Source organism: Protomyctophum parallelum (genome assembly GCF_964188405.1).
Source record: "Protomyctophum parallelum genome assembly, chromosome: 6".
NCBI classification, from domain to species: Eukaryota; Metazoa; Chordata; class Actinopteri; order Myctophiformes; family Myctophidae; genus Protomyctophum; species Protomyctophum parallelum.
The window spans coordinates 1,210,916-1,229,427 of NC_139701.1; the positions used below are offsets into that span (position 1 = coordinate 1,210,916).

The 18,512-nt window shown below is 41.8% G+C and overlaps 1 protein-coding gene across 1 annotated transcript in view; it reads left to right on the plus strand.

Moving 5' to 3' along the window:
• The first annotated feature begins 955 nt into the window (after positions 1 to 955).
• comp (cartilage oligomeric matrix protein) overlaps positions 956 to 18,512 on the plus strand; it is an 18,837-nt gene continuing 1,280 nt past the window's right edge. The window contains 12 exon segments of the mRNA XM_083768037.1: positions 956 to 1,090; positions 1,588 to 1,774; positions 6,918 to 7,043; positions 7,760 to 7,908; positions 8,500 to 8,637; positions 9,327 to 9,404; positions 10,397 to 10,549; positions 11,116 to 11,220; positions 12,934 to 13,041; positions 17,354 to 17,515; positions 17,911 to 18,022; positions 18,459 to 18,510. Of these exon segments, the coding sequence (XP_083624163.1) occupies positions 1,702 to 1,774; positions 6,918 to 7,043; positions 7,760 to 7,908; positions 8,500 to 8,637; positions 9,327 to 9,404; positions 10,397 to 10,549; positions 11,116 to 11,220; positions 12,934 to 13,041; positions 17,354 to 17,515; positions 17,911 to 18,022; positions 18,459 to 18,510 (1,256 nt within the window). The 5' untranslated portion in view covers positions 956 to 1,090; positions 1,588 to 1,701.

Consider the following 18,512-nt stretch of genomic DNA (forward strand, 5'->3'; position numbering starts at 1 on the left):
CTCACTGCACAAGCACCTTGGTCAGTAGTGTGCACCTTGGTCAGTAGTGTACACCTTGGTCAGTAGTGTACACCTTGGTCAGTAGTGTACACCTTGGTCAGTAGTGTACACCTCACTGTCCTACAATCTGTCCCATGACACACACACACACGGTCGCCGACTGTGAAACTCAAAGCATCGAAGTGTGTCAGACACTAGTTTGCAATGGAGGAGGTGGACGCATCTTCCCAGAATGAAACCGTTTTATGGTGCTAAAACCCCCAAAAATGTGTACTTAAAAAAAGACAAGGATCAGGATGTATCATTCACAATCACCAACTGAAATAAAACAAAACAAACAAAAACAAAGGGGACAAAAATGTGCTTTGGCTGCGTTGGCATACGATCAGAGCATGTTAGTAGTTTGTTTTTTACTGCTTGTGTTTCCAGTTTTCCTTGAGCGCGGTGGAGCTCCTGGACGAATGCACCGTTAGCCCTGAGATCTGTTTGTACCACAGCCTCCTGGGTGCCGCAGTGGAATGTTACCAACATCTGCTGAACCAATCACTGGCAAACATACTAATCACACACACACACACACACACACACACACACACAAACATGCATGAGCGCATGCGCACGTACACACACACACACACACGAGCATGCACGCACATGCAGTCATGCACAGTTGCACACACACTCACAATGGTACATGAGCCACTAGTGAGCCACCGACGCAACTGCAATGTTTTCATCTGTTGCCAAAATAACTAACATCGACTCCAGACCGCCATATCAGGATTTTCGTCGGAATTCCTTTAAACAGGGCGACATGATGATTAATAATTCCCAGTAGCCAAGCGGTTGTGGGTTGAACTCCCTCCCTGGGCAGGCTGTATAGTGATGGGGGTGGGGGGCGGGGGCTATAAGAGCCCTGCAGCAGGAAAGGAGGCACCACAGTGTCTTCTGTAAGGAGACGGATACAGACCTGGAAGAGGAGTTGTCTCCATGAACTGATCTCAGGCCAGGATAGAGGACTGTCTGGACCACATATACAGCTCTGCAAACTGCAGAAACTCCACTCTTCCTTTCGTCTGTTGTTTCATAGGTATGGCTGCAGCTATCCATTAGTTCCTTACCGTAGATTACTCTGTCATTATACTTAACCGTTAATTAATTAACCAATCGCATATTTTATTGATATATTTTATTTAATATGAAACAATCAGTATTGCCTTTTGTTAATCAAATAAGTCGATTAGTCTGATTAGCTATGTATGCCCTATTTTTATACATTCTACGGATGTTGTGTGAAAACAGTCTATCTACAAGCTCACAACTTGTCACATTGCAGGTATTACAATGATATTGATTTATTTTATAATGAATTAAATTAATTTGTTTGCCTTAAAGGACCTAGGACATGAATTTTTTTCAACACTTTTTGGTGTTTTTTGGGCTCCCTACTGTTGGTCAGCATTCCTGAGTCAGCATTCCTGACTAGGGTTTAAAATTAATATCAACAACCATTCTATTCATTATAGTATAACAACAACTTCAGATGTTGCAATATGCATTTATGTAAAGGAAACCTTCTTTCGGCAGGGCAGGAGATCAACTTGGTCAGTGGTGTGAAGGCTGGTGGTCTCTGTAGGACCAGAGCAGAGCGGCGGGGGTCTCGTTCTTGTCTTGGGTCGTCGTTGGGGGTCATTTGGGATCATGCTGTGGAGTCTGGTGCTGTTTGGGGTCCTGTGTGTGGATACTAGACAAACCGCAGCGGCACAGAGCCGGGGTGAGTGCAACATTTAACTTCATATTGCAGCGGGAGACGTTACTGTATCCGATGATGATAGAAACACAGTTTATTTATGTTGACGAAGAGCACCATGAAGATGCTTGAAAAGCTATGTTGATGGTTTTTTCTGTTATGCACTGTCATTTTTATTTACACCCTCAATTTCCCCCTGGGAGATTTATAACGTGGCATCCTCTCCTCTATCAAATGCGAGTACTGCACAAGAAATTCATAATTTTTAATACCAATAGTAGGAACAGCAGGTTTATTTTTTATTTATTATCGACTACTCTCTACAGTCTACATGGAGACAATAATGGATATTGTTCGTTTTTTTGTCGCATTCCTAAGCCAATAATTGGATGGCCAGCAGTGGTTCCCTATGGAGACACGAAGAGTCTCCTGAAATTATTGGCTTAGGAATGCGACAAAAACAAATGAATATCCATGATTTCAAGTCTCCATGAGGTGAGTAATCGATAGAAAAAGGCCATTTTGGGGGTGAACTATCCCTTCAAATGTGGTTAAAAAGGTGGTCAGATATTCACCTCAGTGGCTGTGTGAGTGGATGGGGTCAGATGTAATGACTCCAGTACATTCCACCATGTCTAGAAGCTCTCCTCTTCATGGAATTCATTCAGAAAAACAGAGATGCCCCTGATGGAAAGAACACACTTCTTTTCCCTTCACACACACACACGTCCCTGCACTGCTCCCTGGAGGGTGTGTGTGTGTGTGTGTGTGTGTGTGTGTGTGTGTGTGTGTGTGTGAGAGAGTGTCAGATAGGACAAATATCTATCTTTATACATTGTTCCATTATTTGATTACTGGCATTTATCAATACACATTTTTAACAATTAGAATTTAGGCATTCCGCTTGTAGGATGTGTTGGTGCTATGCTCTTGGAACAAACCTTAAAAAGGAATATGTTCTTAATGTTTTTTATAGAGCACCTCCCCCTCATACATTTGTATACAGTGTAGGAGGAACTTAGGATACTGTAGGAGTTTACCCCAAAAACATTCATAGCTCATAGGGTGACGGGTCATAAAATTGGTGGTCATTAATTCTCATTATACTGTAACTAGTTGAGCATTAGCATTTCTATACTCGCTCTGTGTAGGGCTGCACTGGTGTAGTAAAGTAACTAAGTACATTAACTCAAGTACTGTACTTAAGTATACACTTTTGAGGCATTTTTGAGGGGCGCTGCCCCCCCTCTCTCCGCATGGCTTTCCAAAATTACGTCATAGGCTAGCCAAAGTCTATGGACTTTAATGTTTGTTTAGGGTAAATTATGGTAAGACGTCATCTTGCTGATATAAATACATCTTGTAAAAAAAAGTATTTCATTTTTCACGGACATGAGAACATGCACCCAAGAATCTGGGCGCCCTTCAATTCACACAAGTGTAATTTTTACTTTACAGCAATACCCTCCTATGTCCAGCTTTGTGTGTGACCACACAAGCATTACATTCCTAATGATGGAGAACTTTACGTCATAGTGTAAATTTGACCGCATAGTCATATTACGTCAAATTTGATGTCAGTGTAAACATTGATGACGAAGGTGAGGACGCAAATTGTGGCCGGAATGAGATAATGTACGATGATAAGAGCGCCCCTCACTTTCACACCGGTGTGATTTTAGTAGATCTGCTCCGCTACATCTCAGAGGCAAATATCGTTCTTCTCTCTCCCCATCTCCAGTCAGATTGCTTTCAATCAATCAATAAAGGCCAAAATTATTATTACAAAACATAAATTAAGCACTTCAGCTCTATGTTACGATAGGCAGGGGGGGTAGGACCCAAATGCAGGACAAGAGCAGGAATGTTCAAATTAAATGATTTATTAAGCCAAAAAACTGTTAAGCTCACAACAAAACTCAGGGAATTCCAAAAAGCAAAGAACTCTTCCAAAAGGTACAAAAACAGGAACAAAACAGGAAACAGGAATGCAAACCTTAGAAGAGTAATCACAAGTCCAATAACGCAGAACCACTCAGAAAACACAGAACCAGGAACACGGGACAGCTCGGGGACAAGGAAGTATGATCTGACAGTGTGTTTGTGGAATGAGTCCAGTCTTATAGGGAGCAGGGTAATTGCAGGAGTGTTCACAGGTGTGGAATGAGTCCAGTCTTATAGGGAGCAGGGTGATTGCAGGAGTGTTCACAGGTGTGGAATGGGCATGGCAATGTAGGGCTGGAGAGGGGGTGGAAACAAGTGTGTGACAATGACTGAGAGAGGGAATGGAGAGTGGGAGTGGCTGACAAGGAAAACATAGTCTGTAGGGAGACAGACCATGACACTCTATACATTTCAGTCATTTGAAAATATCACAGCAAAAAGTCTCACTTTGAATAGTGGGCTCTGATTGTAATTCAAACTGATGAGTGCCAGACTTGTTCAGAACTACAGTTCTTAAAAAAAAAAAAAAAAACATTTTCAGGTGGTTTCCCAATTTCCACTCAGAGAGTACCCAATTATCATCTTAAATCTTTATAGATTTCCAGATCAAATCTGCAGTCTGCTCTGCTCACTTCTTATTTGTTTTCATTACTTCCATTTCATTTGTTTATCCTGTATTCCGTATGGGTTCTCTCTCCCGATTGGCTAAAAATGTGACCTTGAAATGCATGTTCTGTTTACTAAAGACCTGGAGAGACAGGAAGACCCCTGTTACTGAACAGACACTCCATGGCGGAATCACTTACACAACACCATTAACAACTTGAGATCATGTTGCGTTGCACATTTCTGTAAAGGAAAACCTTGTTTTGTTTTTGAGAGATTTCTGCTCATTCCTCCCCAAAAGCGGAGGCTTTTACTGAGAATACTGCCGAGGAGGTGGTAGTGGATGGATGTTATTTCAGTCAGTGTTATGGTTTGTAGGAATGGCAGGCATGGGACCGGAGGGAACGTGGTGTGATGACTGAGTCCGTCTGTACACAGTGTACACATGATGAATGGTAATGAGTCCGTCTGTACACAGTGTACACATGATGAATGGTAATGAGTCCGTCTGTACACAGTGTACACATGATGAATGGTAGCCTGCCTCTAGTGTACACGTGATGAATGGTAGCCTGCCTCTAGTGTACACATGATGAATGGTAGCCTGCCTCTAGTGTACACGTGATGAATGGTAGCCTGCCTCTAGTGTACACATGATGAATGGTAGCCTGCCTCTAGTGTACACATGATGAATGGTAGCCTGCCTCTCCACTGTACACAGTGTACACATGTTGAATGGTAGCCTGCCTCTAGTGTACACATGATGAATGGTAGCCTGCCTCTCCACTGTACACAGTGTACACATGTTGAATGGTAGCCTGCCTCTAGTGTACACATGATGAATGGTAGCCTGCCTCTCCACTAGGGACGTGCAGAGAATGTTAGAGAGGCAAGGGCTGAACTTCCATAAAAGGGGCAATTGTAGCCAAAAATAAATCTCAAAACGACTGATCTACAAGCTCACAATGTGTCGCACTGCGATGCGCTGAGAGCTTGTAGATCAGCTGTTTTCGGTGTCCCCCGTCCCTGCACTCTTTAGCTACTAAAGGTGCAGCCTACAGTATATGGATGCGCTCTGTGCCTGGCCCCCTCTGCACTCAAAACACCAGGAAACGCAAGGCACTGGCACAGAATCCCTATCCGCTATCTTTGAGACACTCTGGAGCTCCTTCTGTGCTGCTAGAAGCACTAATATGCTAACCGCGGGGCATCGAAGATTTTTCATTGAGGTCCAAATATCACCTAATTGCCAATCCAGGTGGGGATGGAGAAAAGATTCAGAGAAAAGACCGTGGTAATAACAGGATTGAATGGAGGGGACATTTTTGGATCGCTCACCATTATGGAAATCGGCTCCTATGGAAACGACCTACCTACCGCCTACGGTTAGTGGAAGCGACGGTCGTCTGTACCCCGAAAATATCAAAAAGTCATCAACGTCGTCAAGGGCACAAATTGACACTTTGAAAAAAGTTGTTAAAGACGTCATGGGCATGGAAAGAGTTTTAATTCAAGTTTGTTTAGATAACGCAACGTTGAAGCAATATGTGGCGAAACTGGTAAAGATGAAAAGGATTGAGACAGAGTCAAGGCCTGGGCAGGTGGTCCAACGGTCCAGGCACCTACATGAAGGCCTGGCAGTGCATCCTGGGTTCGAGTCCTGTTCCCAACCATCTTTGCTGCATGTCTCTCCCCGTCTCTCTCTCCCCCCCGTTTCCTTTATCTTTGCTAAATGTCTCTCCCCGTCTCTCTCTCCCCCCGTTTCCTTTATCTTTGCTGCATGTCTCTCCCCGTCTCTCTCCCCCCCCCGTTTCCTTCTCTCCCCGTCTCTCTCTCCCCCCGTTTCCTTCTCTCCCCGTCTCTCTCTCCCCCCGTTTCCTTCTCTCCCCGTCTCTCTCTCCCCCCGTTTCCTTCTCTCCCCGTCTCTCTCTCCCCCCGTTTCCTTCTCTCCCCGTCTCTCTCTCCCCCCGTTTCCTTCTCTCCCCGTCTCTCTCTCCCCCCGTTTCCTTCTCTCCCCGTCTCTCTCTCCCCCCGTTTCCTTCTCTCCCCGTCTCTCTCTCCCCCCGTTTCCTTCTCTCCCCGTCTCTCTCTCCCCCCGTTTCCTTCTCTCCCCGTCTCTCTCTCCCCCCGTTTCCTTCTCTCCCCGTCTCTCTCTCCCCCCGTTTCCTTCTCTCCCCGTCTCTCTCTCCCCCCGTTTCCTTCCTAAATTTACACTGCAATCTATAATGCCAAAAAATCTTTAAAAATAAAATAATAAAAATAGAAGTGAGTGAAAATAGATAATAGAAGCAAAGAAAGAAAAGGCATAATGAATGAACAAATTACTAATGGTTCATGCAGGTGTATGGTGCTCTGTTTACTCATGTATACTGCAATGGCAATGTACATGTTACAAATATTTTGGGAAATTAGTTACACACATGGCTATGTTATGTAAAGGTATGTATCTAAATAGTCAAATATGGGTATGGTGGTTAAATACCCATTGAATTCTGGCTTTAATGTGCTATATTTTGTGAGTGGCGTGCCACAGCTGCTGGGCATGTTTGGTGTGATGGTGGAATTAACAAAGCGCTTCATACGATGGCTTATTGGTGTTCATTGTTTTGTGATTCAGATGGGGAAATTATCAATCAGATCAAAGGAACCAACATGGCCCTGGCAGAGATCAAGGAACTTCTGAAGCAACAGATCAAAGAAATTGTTTTCCTGAAGAACACTGTCATGGAGTGTGAAGCATGTGGTGAGTATACAAACTTCACTAATGCTGATTATTTTGGCCTTGGATCAATGGTTCTGAGCCTTGTTAATTTCAAGGACCCATAACTCAAGAGTATTTCAAATGTAACCAAATGGGTCACTTGGAAAACAAATTCTCTAGTTATAGGCGTTCTAAAATGTTTTTTTAAATATGCCTCTCTGTCTCACTGTAAGTGAGTGCTGTGTTATCTATGTATTTAAATATGCCTCTCTGTCTCACTGTAAGTGAGTGCTGTGTTATCTATGTATTCTCTATTATCTTTGTATGTTTTGGGGACTACGGATGGAAATCCGGCATATTTACACTTACTCAATCATGTGTATGCGATTACATAAATCATGTTTTAGTGTTTATTAATGTTCATTATCCTGTCCAAATAAAATAAGAAAAAGACCATATTTGGTTCCATTTGTACACCATTTTGTTTAGAGACATACACAGTGCTTTAGTACATTAGTCTTAGCACTATGTTATGCTTTATCTATTGAAAAATAGCAGATCTACAAGCTCATATGTCGAGCTTGTAGGTCTGCTATTTTTGAAAAATCGAAGAACGACTGACATAGAAACATAGCTTTTTCAGAAAACTGTCAGGATGTAGAAGACATTTTTAGAATCTGATCTCAGGTCAGAATGGGTTAAACTGAATCAAATGAAATGAGCAGCAGATCACTGACCCGGTGTCGTGTGTTGCATAGCGATGGGAGGGACGGCACCTCGTCCCTCGTGCGACCCCAACCCCTGTCCCCCGGGGACGAAATGCACGGAGACGGTGGACGGCGTCTCCTGTGGTCCCTGTCCCGATGGCATGGTGGGCAACGGAACCAGCTGTGAGGACGTGGACGAGGTGAGAGGACACGCTGCTGAAACCATCCCATGGGAAGATTAAGGATTTAATCTATATCTATAATCTATATAATAATATATATAATATAATAATCTATAAGCTGTGAGGACGTGGACGAGGTGAGAGGAGACGCTGCTGAAACCATCCCATGGGAAGATTAAGGATTTCATCAACCAATTGACCCAAAATAAATTCTCAATTCTCATTCGTTTTTTGTTCAACCGTGCACGTAAAAGGAGTAGTTCACCCTCAAAATGACACATTTTCTATCAATTACACAGACACATGAAGCCTCAAATTAGTTTTTTTGTCACATTGCTGACACATTATTTTCTAAATTGATTATTTTATCATAATTGATTTTTATTTAAAAGGATAATAAATGGCTGTAACCATGTAGTAGACCACTAGTAGACTTTTCAGTTCATCTGCTTCTAGTCGATGGAACTGAAAAGTCGCAAGGAAAGATATGCAGGATCATAATGTATTCTGCAAATTCCATAGGATACACAATGGAATCTGGATGTGAAAGGTCCTGAATTCCTACTTCACAATAAGTGTGTGTGTGTGTGTGTGTGTGTGTGTGTGCAGTGCACGGTGATGCCGTGTCACATGGGTGTGCGCTGCATCAACACGTCGCCAGGGTTCCGCTGTGGGGCGTGTAATGCAGGCTGGACCGGCCCGGTGGTGCAGGGAGTGGGCCTGGCCTACGCTACTGCCAACAAACAGGTACCAACCCTCAATCCTAACCCTAACCCTAACCCTAAACCCTACGCTGCTGCCAACAAACAGGTACCAACCCTCAATGGGCTTTGAGGCTTTGAGGCCTACGCTGCTGCCAACAAACAGGTACCAACCCTCAATGGGCTTTGAGGCTTTGAGGCCTACGCTGCTGCCAACAAACAGGTACCAACCCTCAATGGGCTTTGAGGCTTTGAGGCCTACGCTGCTGCCAACAAACAGGTACCAACCCTCAATGGGCTTTGAGGCTTTGAGGCCTACGCTGCTGCCAACAAACAGGTACCAACCCTCAATGGGCTTTGAGGCTTTGAGGCCTACGCTGCTGCCAACAAACAGGTACCAACCCTCAATGGGCTTTGAGGCTTTGAGGCCTACGCTACTGCCAACAAACAGGTACCAACCCTCAATGGGCTTTGAGGCTTTGAGGCCTACGCTGCTGCCAACAAACAGGTACCAACCCTCAATGGGCTTTGAGGCTTTGAGGCCTACGCTGCTGCCAACAAACAGGTACCAACCCTCAATGGGCTTTGAGGCTCCAGTTGGAAAATGTTTAATTTACAGTATACATGTTCTTTTTTGCTATTTACTGTATCAGTTTACTGATAGTTATGCTTCAGCATTTCTGTCAATCAAACATCAATCAATCAATCAAAGTGTCCGTTTCTTCTCCCACAAAGGTGTGCAAGGACATTAATGAGTGCGAGGGTCCCAAAAACAGAAGCTGTGTGGAGAACTCCATCTGCATGAACACTCCTGTAAGTTTACAGAATAATAGGCTATCTGACAGTTTTGTTCTGAACTTAACCACATTGAATTTAGCTAGCATCCCAATCCTGGGCATGCTGTGTGAAAATCTGTAAGCAGCTTGCAGAAATAGCATAACGATGCATTGCATTCCGTGAAAACAGCATATCTGCAAGTTCACAGTGCTTGTAGATTCAACTGAGCTTGTAGATCAGCTCTTTTTGGCAAAGAGATGGAGACTGTCACTGGAGAGGCAAAAAGAAAGGGGCCAAGTACAGACCCCTGGGAGGACCCCGGTTGTTTAAACATTGAAAAACACCCTTGCTGTCGGAAATTTCAAAATAATTTTGTGGAATGGATTATTCAACAAATTCTCTCTTTCTAAATGCCAAGCTATGTGATGGATGTAATAGCCCATGTGGGTTGTAATCTCTCGGACATAGGCTACTGCTTGGATACTGACTTTATCGTAATATTATCTGTGCATTTTATTCCTCAGTATAAGTAACACTGCGGTAATTGTACCGCGACAATAATGTTGACGTTGTATTGACATCAGTGCATTCTGTTGATGCCGTTGTCAATGACTGCATATGGACTAGTGCAGGATACAGTAATGATGCTGTTGTGTGAATTTCTTTCTGCAGTGCAGATCTGTATATCAGATGTATACTGTGGTGGCTCAGGGGTAGAGTGCCTGGATGGTAACCGTAAGGTTGCCAGTTCGAACCCGGGCTCCCCCAGAGTTACTGTCGAAGTGTCCTTGAGCAAGACACTGAACCCCTAATTGCTCCCGATGTGCTAGTTGGTGCCTTGCATGGTTTCCGCTGCCATCGGTGTATGAATGTGTGTGTGAATGGGTGAATGTAATGCACAATCTCTGTAAAGCGCCTTGGATAAAGGCGCTATATAAATGCACCATTTACTGTCATCATTCACTGCTGATGGTGTCTTTCGCGAAACTAGAGAATCACCGACTTATCTATCTATCTGTCTGTCTCAGGGCTCATTCAGGTGTGGCCCCTGTAAGCCAGGTTACGTTGGGGACCAGAAGAGGGGCTGTAAACCAGAGAGGGCCTGCGGGAACGGACAACCCAACCCCTGCCATGCCAGCGCAGAGTGCATCGTCCACCGCGAGGGAGGCATAGAGTGTCAGGTCAGTGCACTGTCCACCACTAGGGGTCAATAACCCATTCAGGCCGCCTGACCTCAAAATTACAAAAAAAATAAATCTTCTAAATCCTCCAGTTTTCTGAAATTTTCACGATTTTTCAAATTTTCAAAATTATAACATTAAATTTAAATTTAAAACACCAAAAGGGGTTCCCGCCCCAAAATGGGATAAGCAACTAGTGGTCACTCAGGTCAGATTGATTTACCAACATTTACTACAGTACACGTTCCAAAACCTTTCAACATGGTGCGCTTTTGGAGACTTTTTAAAGTGAAAGTGTACAGTATATGGTTAGGAGGGGTGTCTTTGGGTTTTGAGTATTTAATAAATGAAAAGTATTAACAAGAGCTTGTGACTGGATGATAACTATACAATGAATGGTTCTTTCCCCCCCCCCCCATTTCCTGAAAAGTAACCATTTTGTCCACTCAACAGCGACGATATAATGGATTACAGTCCTGTTGCTATCAAAGCCGTCATAATGGCGTTGTGTGTTCTCATATTCACTCACTGTTTTTATGCACATCAACCATTTTCCATCCTGGCAGTGTGGAGTGGGCTGGGCTGGTAACGGCTACCTGTGTGGGCCTGACATAGACATCGATGGATTCCCCGACGCCAAGCTGGAATGTCCCGAGAGGAACTGTGCCAAGGTGAGTCACTCTGGAGGTCCAGGGGAAAACATATAAACAAACACACTGGAAAGAATTATGAATGAATGATATTAATTATTAATGCATTATGTAATGAATAATTCTTGATGGAGTGACCAGTTGTGTGTATGGCATATTCTGGAAGGACTCGCAGTACACCATTTCTGAAAACAATTTAAAGTATAAAAAAGGCGTAACCCAGTAGTCAGGAAAGCATCCGTTTAATTTTAACCACTTTAACCATTATTTTATACTTTGGCTATTCAAAAATAGCTTGTAGATCTGCTATTTTTGAAATATCTTGAAAATCTGTGCCAATTTAATATTTTATATTAAACATTTATATATATTATATAATATGTAGGGATGTCCGATATTGACTTTTTTTTTTACAAATATCCCGATATTGTCCAACTCCTAATTTCCGATACTATCGGGAGGCCAATAATATCTGACATCCATAATAACAAGTTTAGCTCAAATCTTTGCATCTGGGGGTCCCTGGGACAAAATATTGATATTTTGGCGGTCCTTGACATGAAAAAGTTTGAATACCACCGATAGCAACTCAAGTGTTTTCAGAGAACTGATATTTCTAGATAAGACATTTGTAGAATTCATTCTGACTGGGTTAAGTGACTAACATCTGTCAACACTTATGCCATACCATAGGCTACATGGGTTAAGTGACTAACATCTGTAAAAGTCAACACTTATGCCATACCATAGGCTACATGGGTTAAGTGACTAACATCTGTAAAAGTCAACACTTATGCCATACCATAGGCTACATGGGTTAAGTGACTAACATCTGTAAAAGTCAACACTTATGCCATACCATAGGCTACATGGGTTAAGTGACTAACATCTGTAAAAGTCAACACTTATGCCATACCATAGGCTACATGGGTTAAGGGATTAAAATCAGTAAACGTCAACACTTGCACCATATCATATTACCTTTATGGCCATGCACCCAGTTACCTCCCGACCCAGCTGATGCACCCCCACACACACACACATACAAGTATACATACACACATATATATATATATATATATATATATATATATATATATTAGTATAAGCTATATAAAGACAGATATTTCCTATTTATCCACATATACAGTATGCACATGTATGAACCTGAATATGGCATATATATGGCTATATTCTGCATATACAGTATTTGCCATATATTGGCATAATGTTAACCCATTTATTGAAAAATAGCAGATCTACAAGCTCATAGCGTGGCACCGACGTAGGTCTGCTATTTTAGAAGAATCGTGAAAATGTGCCTCAAATCATTGAATATTTATTATTACAGAGTGAACATTTTAACTCAAATCTTTGAGTCCCTGGAACAACATATGTTCAGATGGGGGGGGGGGGGGGGGGGGGCGGAGGCATATATAATCTTTGGGGTCGTTGACATGAAATATTGAGCACCACTGATACAGAAACATAAGGTTTTTCCAGAAAACTGTCAGGATTTAGAAGACGTTTTTTTAAATTTCGACGTCAGGCCTAAATGGGTTAATATATTTAAAATAAAAAACCATAGCACCACAAGGGATGCACGTGCCACAGTTTGGGAACCACTGATCTAGATATGCATTGTCCGGTAGAACAGCCTGAACATATTGATACAAGTCACTATGGATCTCTAGAATACTTAGTAGTTTGGTTAAATGGGTTGTCTTGTTCCAGGATAACTGTCTAACCGTGCCAAACTCTGGTCAAGAAGACGCAGACAGAGACGGAGAAGGAGACGCGTGTGACGAGGATGCTGATGGAGATGGAATCCTCAACACACAGGTTCCTACATGACAACATAAATACCATGTTCACAGGTTCCTACATGACAACATAAATACTATGTTCACAATTCATTCCTCACAGTGATCACAGTTCACTGTGTACATTTACTCAAGTACTGTACTTACAGTACAATTTAGACTACAGCAGACATGTGTATAACCCCTTAGTTATTATTTACAGGGCTATACTAGGTTCGGAGGAGCAGTAAGCAGGGAGAATAATTTAGACCACAGACCATGGGTAAGGTTTAGTAATAGCCCGACAGCTTGTATTACATACAATAGAATAGCAGATACACAACAATGACAATACTCATACAAAACAAAACAACTGTACTTAAGACAGTTGTGAAAGATCAGATAAGTACTGTACCTCCTATTAACCCTATGCTAGGAAAAGCAGATAAATACTTTTTATCCTATTTTAGTCTCTAGTTTAGTCCTATTTATTCACCATTTATTTTAGTTGTCCTCGTCAGGTTTTAAATCTAATCTAAGGTAAGTATAACTACCGTAAGTTACATTAGTTAAGCAATTTATCCCTCTTTTAGATTCCCGGTAAGTATTTGTTTTATTGTATTTTTATGAAATCAAACAAACCTTATTTATCAAATTAACTTCTTGTTAATGTTTCATTCAAAGTAAAGGGAGGCATCAGTGGAGTCTCTACAGGGGGGACTTTGTGCCCTGCCCTACCAATATTTTATTATTCTTTACAAATGTTAAAGTTCTTCATGATTATTATAAATATATACATGTTCAAATTAATTGAATAGTTAATAGAAATACATGGTAATATATGCAGAAGACATTATAATGCTCAACATATTTGCATGCATTTGTTGTTGATTCTGCATAATTGTAGCCTTTTTCCAATGCATCACTTTGTTAATAGGCGACTATTTGTTATACATAGGGGGGGGGGGTTGAAAAATTAAGTGCCCCCTTTGGAAAAATGTATGATTTGTGCCTGGAGACGGCAATACAAGGCATCATCAATTTCTCAACAACTGTACAAAATCAAATATCCACAAAATCACTCAAGGGAATGCAGAAATGCCCAGAAAGGTCGTAGGCCTACTTTGGATGTTCCTGAGCAAGCTACAGGAGAACATCTACCGTTAGTTCTTGTAGCTCCTATTAACCCCATTAGCTCCCACAGGAAAAGCAGGTAAATACTTTTTATCCTATTTGAGTCGTATTTTAGTTGTCCTTGTCAGGTTTTAAATCTAATCTAAGGTCATTTAAGTTAGTTAAGGAATTTATTCCTCTTATTTTATTTATTATTTAAATACCTTAACAAATGTATTCCTCTTATTTTATTAATTCTTTAAATACCTTCTTATTTATCAAATTACCTTCTTGTTTCACCTTAAACTATTCAAAGTAAAGGCATCAATTTCCCAACAAATGTACAAAATCACTCAAGGGAATGCAGAAATGCCCAGAAAGGTCGTAGGCCTACTTTGGATGTTCCTGAGCAAGCTACAGGAGAACATCTACCGTCAGTTCTTGTCTCTGAATTACATCAAGCAGCTGCTCACCACCACCAGGTCACCGTTTGCTGAGCTTATGGTCCTGAAGAAACTGTGCGACCAGTCGAGGTCGCTCCCTACTAAAGCTGGATCTGAGCCGGGTCTGCTGGAATGTCTGTCTGAGGGAGATGGCGACAATGTGTCTGCAGCATGCAGGATTGAGGGCATCTCGGATGAAACGCTCATCTCCAACATGGAATTCAAGGTCCTGAGGCTGAAGTTCTAGCCGAGGTCGCTCCCTACTAAAGCTGGATCTGAGCCGGGTCTGCTGGAATGTCTGTCTGAGGGAGATGGCGACAATGAGTCTCATCTCCAACATGGAGTTCGAGGTCCATCCAGAAGTTCCAGAAAGACAAACGCTACATGGTCTTCTTGCTGACCACCCAAGTGGGAGGCGTAGGCATCACCCTGACCGCTGCCAACCGTATGGTCATCTATGACCCCAGCTGGAACCCTGCCACCGATGCCCACGCCGTAGACCGCGCATATACCGCAAGTCGGAACCAATAGTATGTGGAAACTAAAGCCGGTGCCCTACCGCATTGGGCAGACTCGGAATGTGGTCATCTACCGCCTCATTACCTGTGGCACAGTGGAGAAGAAATCTATAGGCGTCAGGTCTTCAACCAAAACATCTGTACTTAGAAATCTGTGAGAGACCAGATAAGTAGCTCCTATTAACCCCATTAGCTCCACAGGAAAAGCAGGTAAATACTTTTTATTATGTATAAGTTAGTTAAGGATTAATTCCTCTTATTTTATTTATTATTTAATACCTTAACAAATGTATTCCTCTTATTTTATTATTATTTAAATACCTTCTTATTTATCAAATTACCTTCTTGTTTCACCTTAAACTATTCAAAGTAAAGGCATCAATTTCCCAACAAATCAAATAATCAAATATCCACAATATCACTCAAGGGAATGCAGAAATAAAATATCTACACTATATTATACCATCACATTACAATTCACTTGAACTCAATAATAATAATAACCCATAAACACCCTCTCACAGGTATTAACCCATTCTGACTGGGCACCCATTTGGTGTTGGGCATCATGTTATGCTTTAGCCATTGAAAAATAGCAGATCTACAAGCTCATATCGCGATACGAGCTTGTAGGTCTGCTATTTTTAGAAAAATCGAAGAACGACTGACTTTTTAGAATCTGATCTCAGGTCAGAATGGGTTAATCAGACCAGTGTGTGTCCAGTGGAAACCTCGTGTGAATCTGATCTCAGGTCACTCAGAATGGGTTAAGAGTACATCCAGGTATGGGTAGTGTGCAATGTGTATGCAAGGTGCAATACAAAGTCTCACTGTGTGCTGCAGTGGTAGTGTTGAGTCCTACCACACCACACTACCAAAACCTCCATTTCTATCCATTTGAAGGGTTCTGCTTTGTTGAGGATCTTGATGGTAGAATCTTGGGTAGCTCACCAGAGTGATATGCCCACTCGAGTCACCAGACAAAGCAAAATACCTGACCTGTTTAAAAAACGGTCATATAATTAGGATAACACCCTTAAAAGTTTAGAAAACAAAAATAAAACATCGTCTTCATCTTACCTACTACTAATTAGCTGGATATACAATTACGATATACAATTAAATCAAAACATGAAAGTTATACATAGTGTAACATGGCTGCTGCTTGGTTCACTCACCAAGTCAGTGTTCACAAAGTTCACACAATAGACAGGGTTCCAGCCAGCGCCTTCCAGGATCAAACTTCTCAAAAGATCAAAATACAGCACTCTTCTTTCAAAATAGACTGTGATCAACCAAAGAATCTCTTTAAATGAAAACAATCTGTTCACATTCATATAGGCCTGTTTGCCAAATTGTTTGTTCAACAGGCTTCTCTTTCCTGTTTTCTCCAGAACATTCTGTGCTCTGCAGCATGCAATTAGGGTCAATGGTTCATGGCTTGATTCAGAGCGCCTCACAGCTTCTTCTTCTTCTTCTCTTCTTCTTCTTCTTCTTCTTCTTCTTCTTCTTTGAGTTTTATGGCGGGTTACTATACCATAAGGTGTATACCGCCACCGTCTGGTCTGGAGAGTTCACAGCTCTCTCAAAGCAATCTGAGAATCCCATCGTCAAATATTCGGGAAAACAGCGCCTCCCCTGTTGTTCCTCGAAATGCGAGGCAACAGTCTGTCTTGAGAGACTACTCTCAAAGAGACACACAAGTAGATGAATGTGAATATAGAATGAATATAAACCCATACATTTCTTTAGGCTACTAACTGTATAAAGTACCATTCACCAAAGTAACATGGTGAATCACATCTTGATGACATCATCAAGATGTGTTTCACCATGTTAATGATTTTTTTCAGACCTCCAGTTGTAGGAAACACAGAATGGGGGGGACATTTTTATTATTATTATTAAAAACAAAAAAAAAGCCAAAGAATAAAAATATGTCTTGAGGCGTGATTTAAACACCTGAAGAGTGGGGCAGCTCATTCCAGAGCTTGGAGCTGCGACTGCAAAAGCCCGGTTCCCTCTAAGCTTCAGCCTTGATTTAGGCACCACCAGGAGAAGCTGGTCAGAGGACCTGAGGGTCCTTGTGGGAACATACGGTTTGAGTAGTTCAGAGAGATAAATGGGTGCCAAACCATTTAAACATTTAAAAACAAAAAGCAAAACCTTGATCAATCCTGTATCGCACAGGAAGCCTGTGCAGACAGTTCCATGAATGGATGTTATGAACTGTATAATGTAAATCTATCTATTTGTTCTCTGGTTCTGGACACTATAGGACAACTGTGTGTTGGTGCCCAACGTAGATCAAAGGAACGTCGACGAGGATGATTTTGGTGACGCTTGTGACAACTGTCGTGCCATCAAAAACAACGACCAAAAAGACACCGACATAGACAGACTGGGAGACGAATGTGACGAGGACATCGATGGTGACGGTTAGTATGTCAATCAGTTAAAGGACCACTTCACCACTTTTCAACCTATCTTCATATAATGGGTCCTCACTAATAATCATGAAAACATGGTGCAATTCTTTTCTACTCTTGTCTGTGTCTCATAGGAGGGCTGTGGGCAGCCGTCCTATGAGACACAGACAGACACAAAAATCGTGACATTTTTTATGATTATTAGTGAGGACCTATTATATGAAGATAGGTTGAAAAGTGGTGAAGTGGTCCTTTAATAAGTATATTTGTTTATCATTTAATTATTTCGAGAAAAAAAAAAATCTTACCACGTAACTTTTGAAACCATTTTGCTTCTATCACCCACATCAGCACTTTGTGTATAACCAATAAAAGCCAAGTCCTCTCCACTGTGTTGGCTGTTAGGAATTCTCACCAAAGGGACAACTGTAAAAGGGTGCCTAACACTGACCAGAAGGATCGGGACGGAGACAACGTGGGAGACGCCTGTGATAGTTGTCCTTATGTCCCCAACCCTGATCAGTGACGATCTGTCTTTTTATTGATATTTACAGTACTATTATATAAGCTGTTATGAAATGAATGATACTGTAACTTGGGTTTAACGTGCTCATGTAGCAGCATACAACAGAATGTTGAAAGTGAAGAGAAGGAATTATGTACAGTCCTTAGCTTGACACCAAACACGAGTCATCAGCGACAGCTTTACAGTCTGATGATTGTATGCCAACGATACCATCCAAACCTTTCATTCAAAATAATGCTTTTAAATTTGATTCATTCAGAACTCACATATGGAAGACATGATAGTCATCATGAATGATAATTTAATAACCGCGCTGATGACTAAACAAATGATGATAAACAATAGCAATGATAAAATATGAACGAATAAATGTTCACTGCAGGGAGTATTGATGAATACTTGAGAGACATTATTTTCCCTCTTTTTCCATCAGCTGGATCAGGACAATGACTTGATTGGTGACCCCTGTGACACCAACAAGG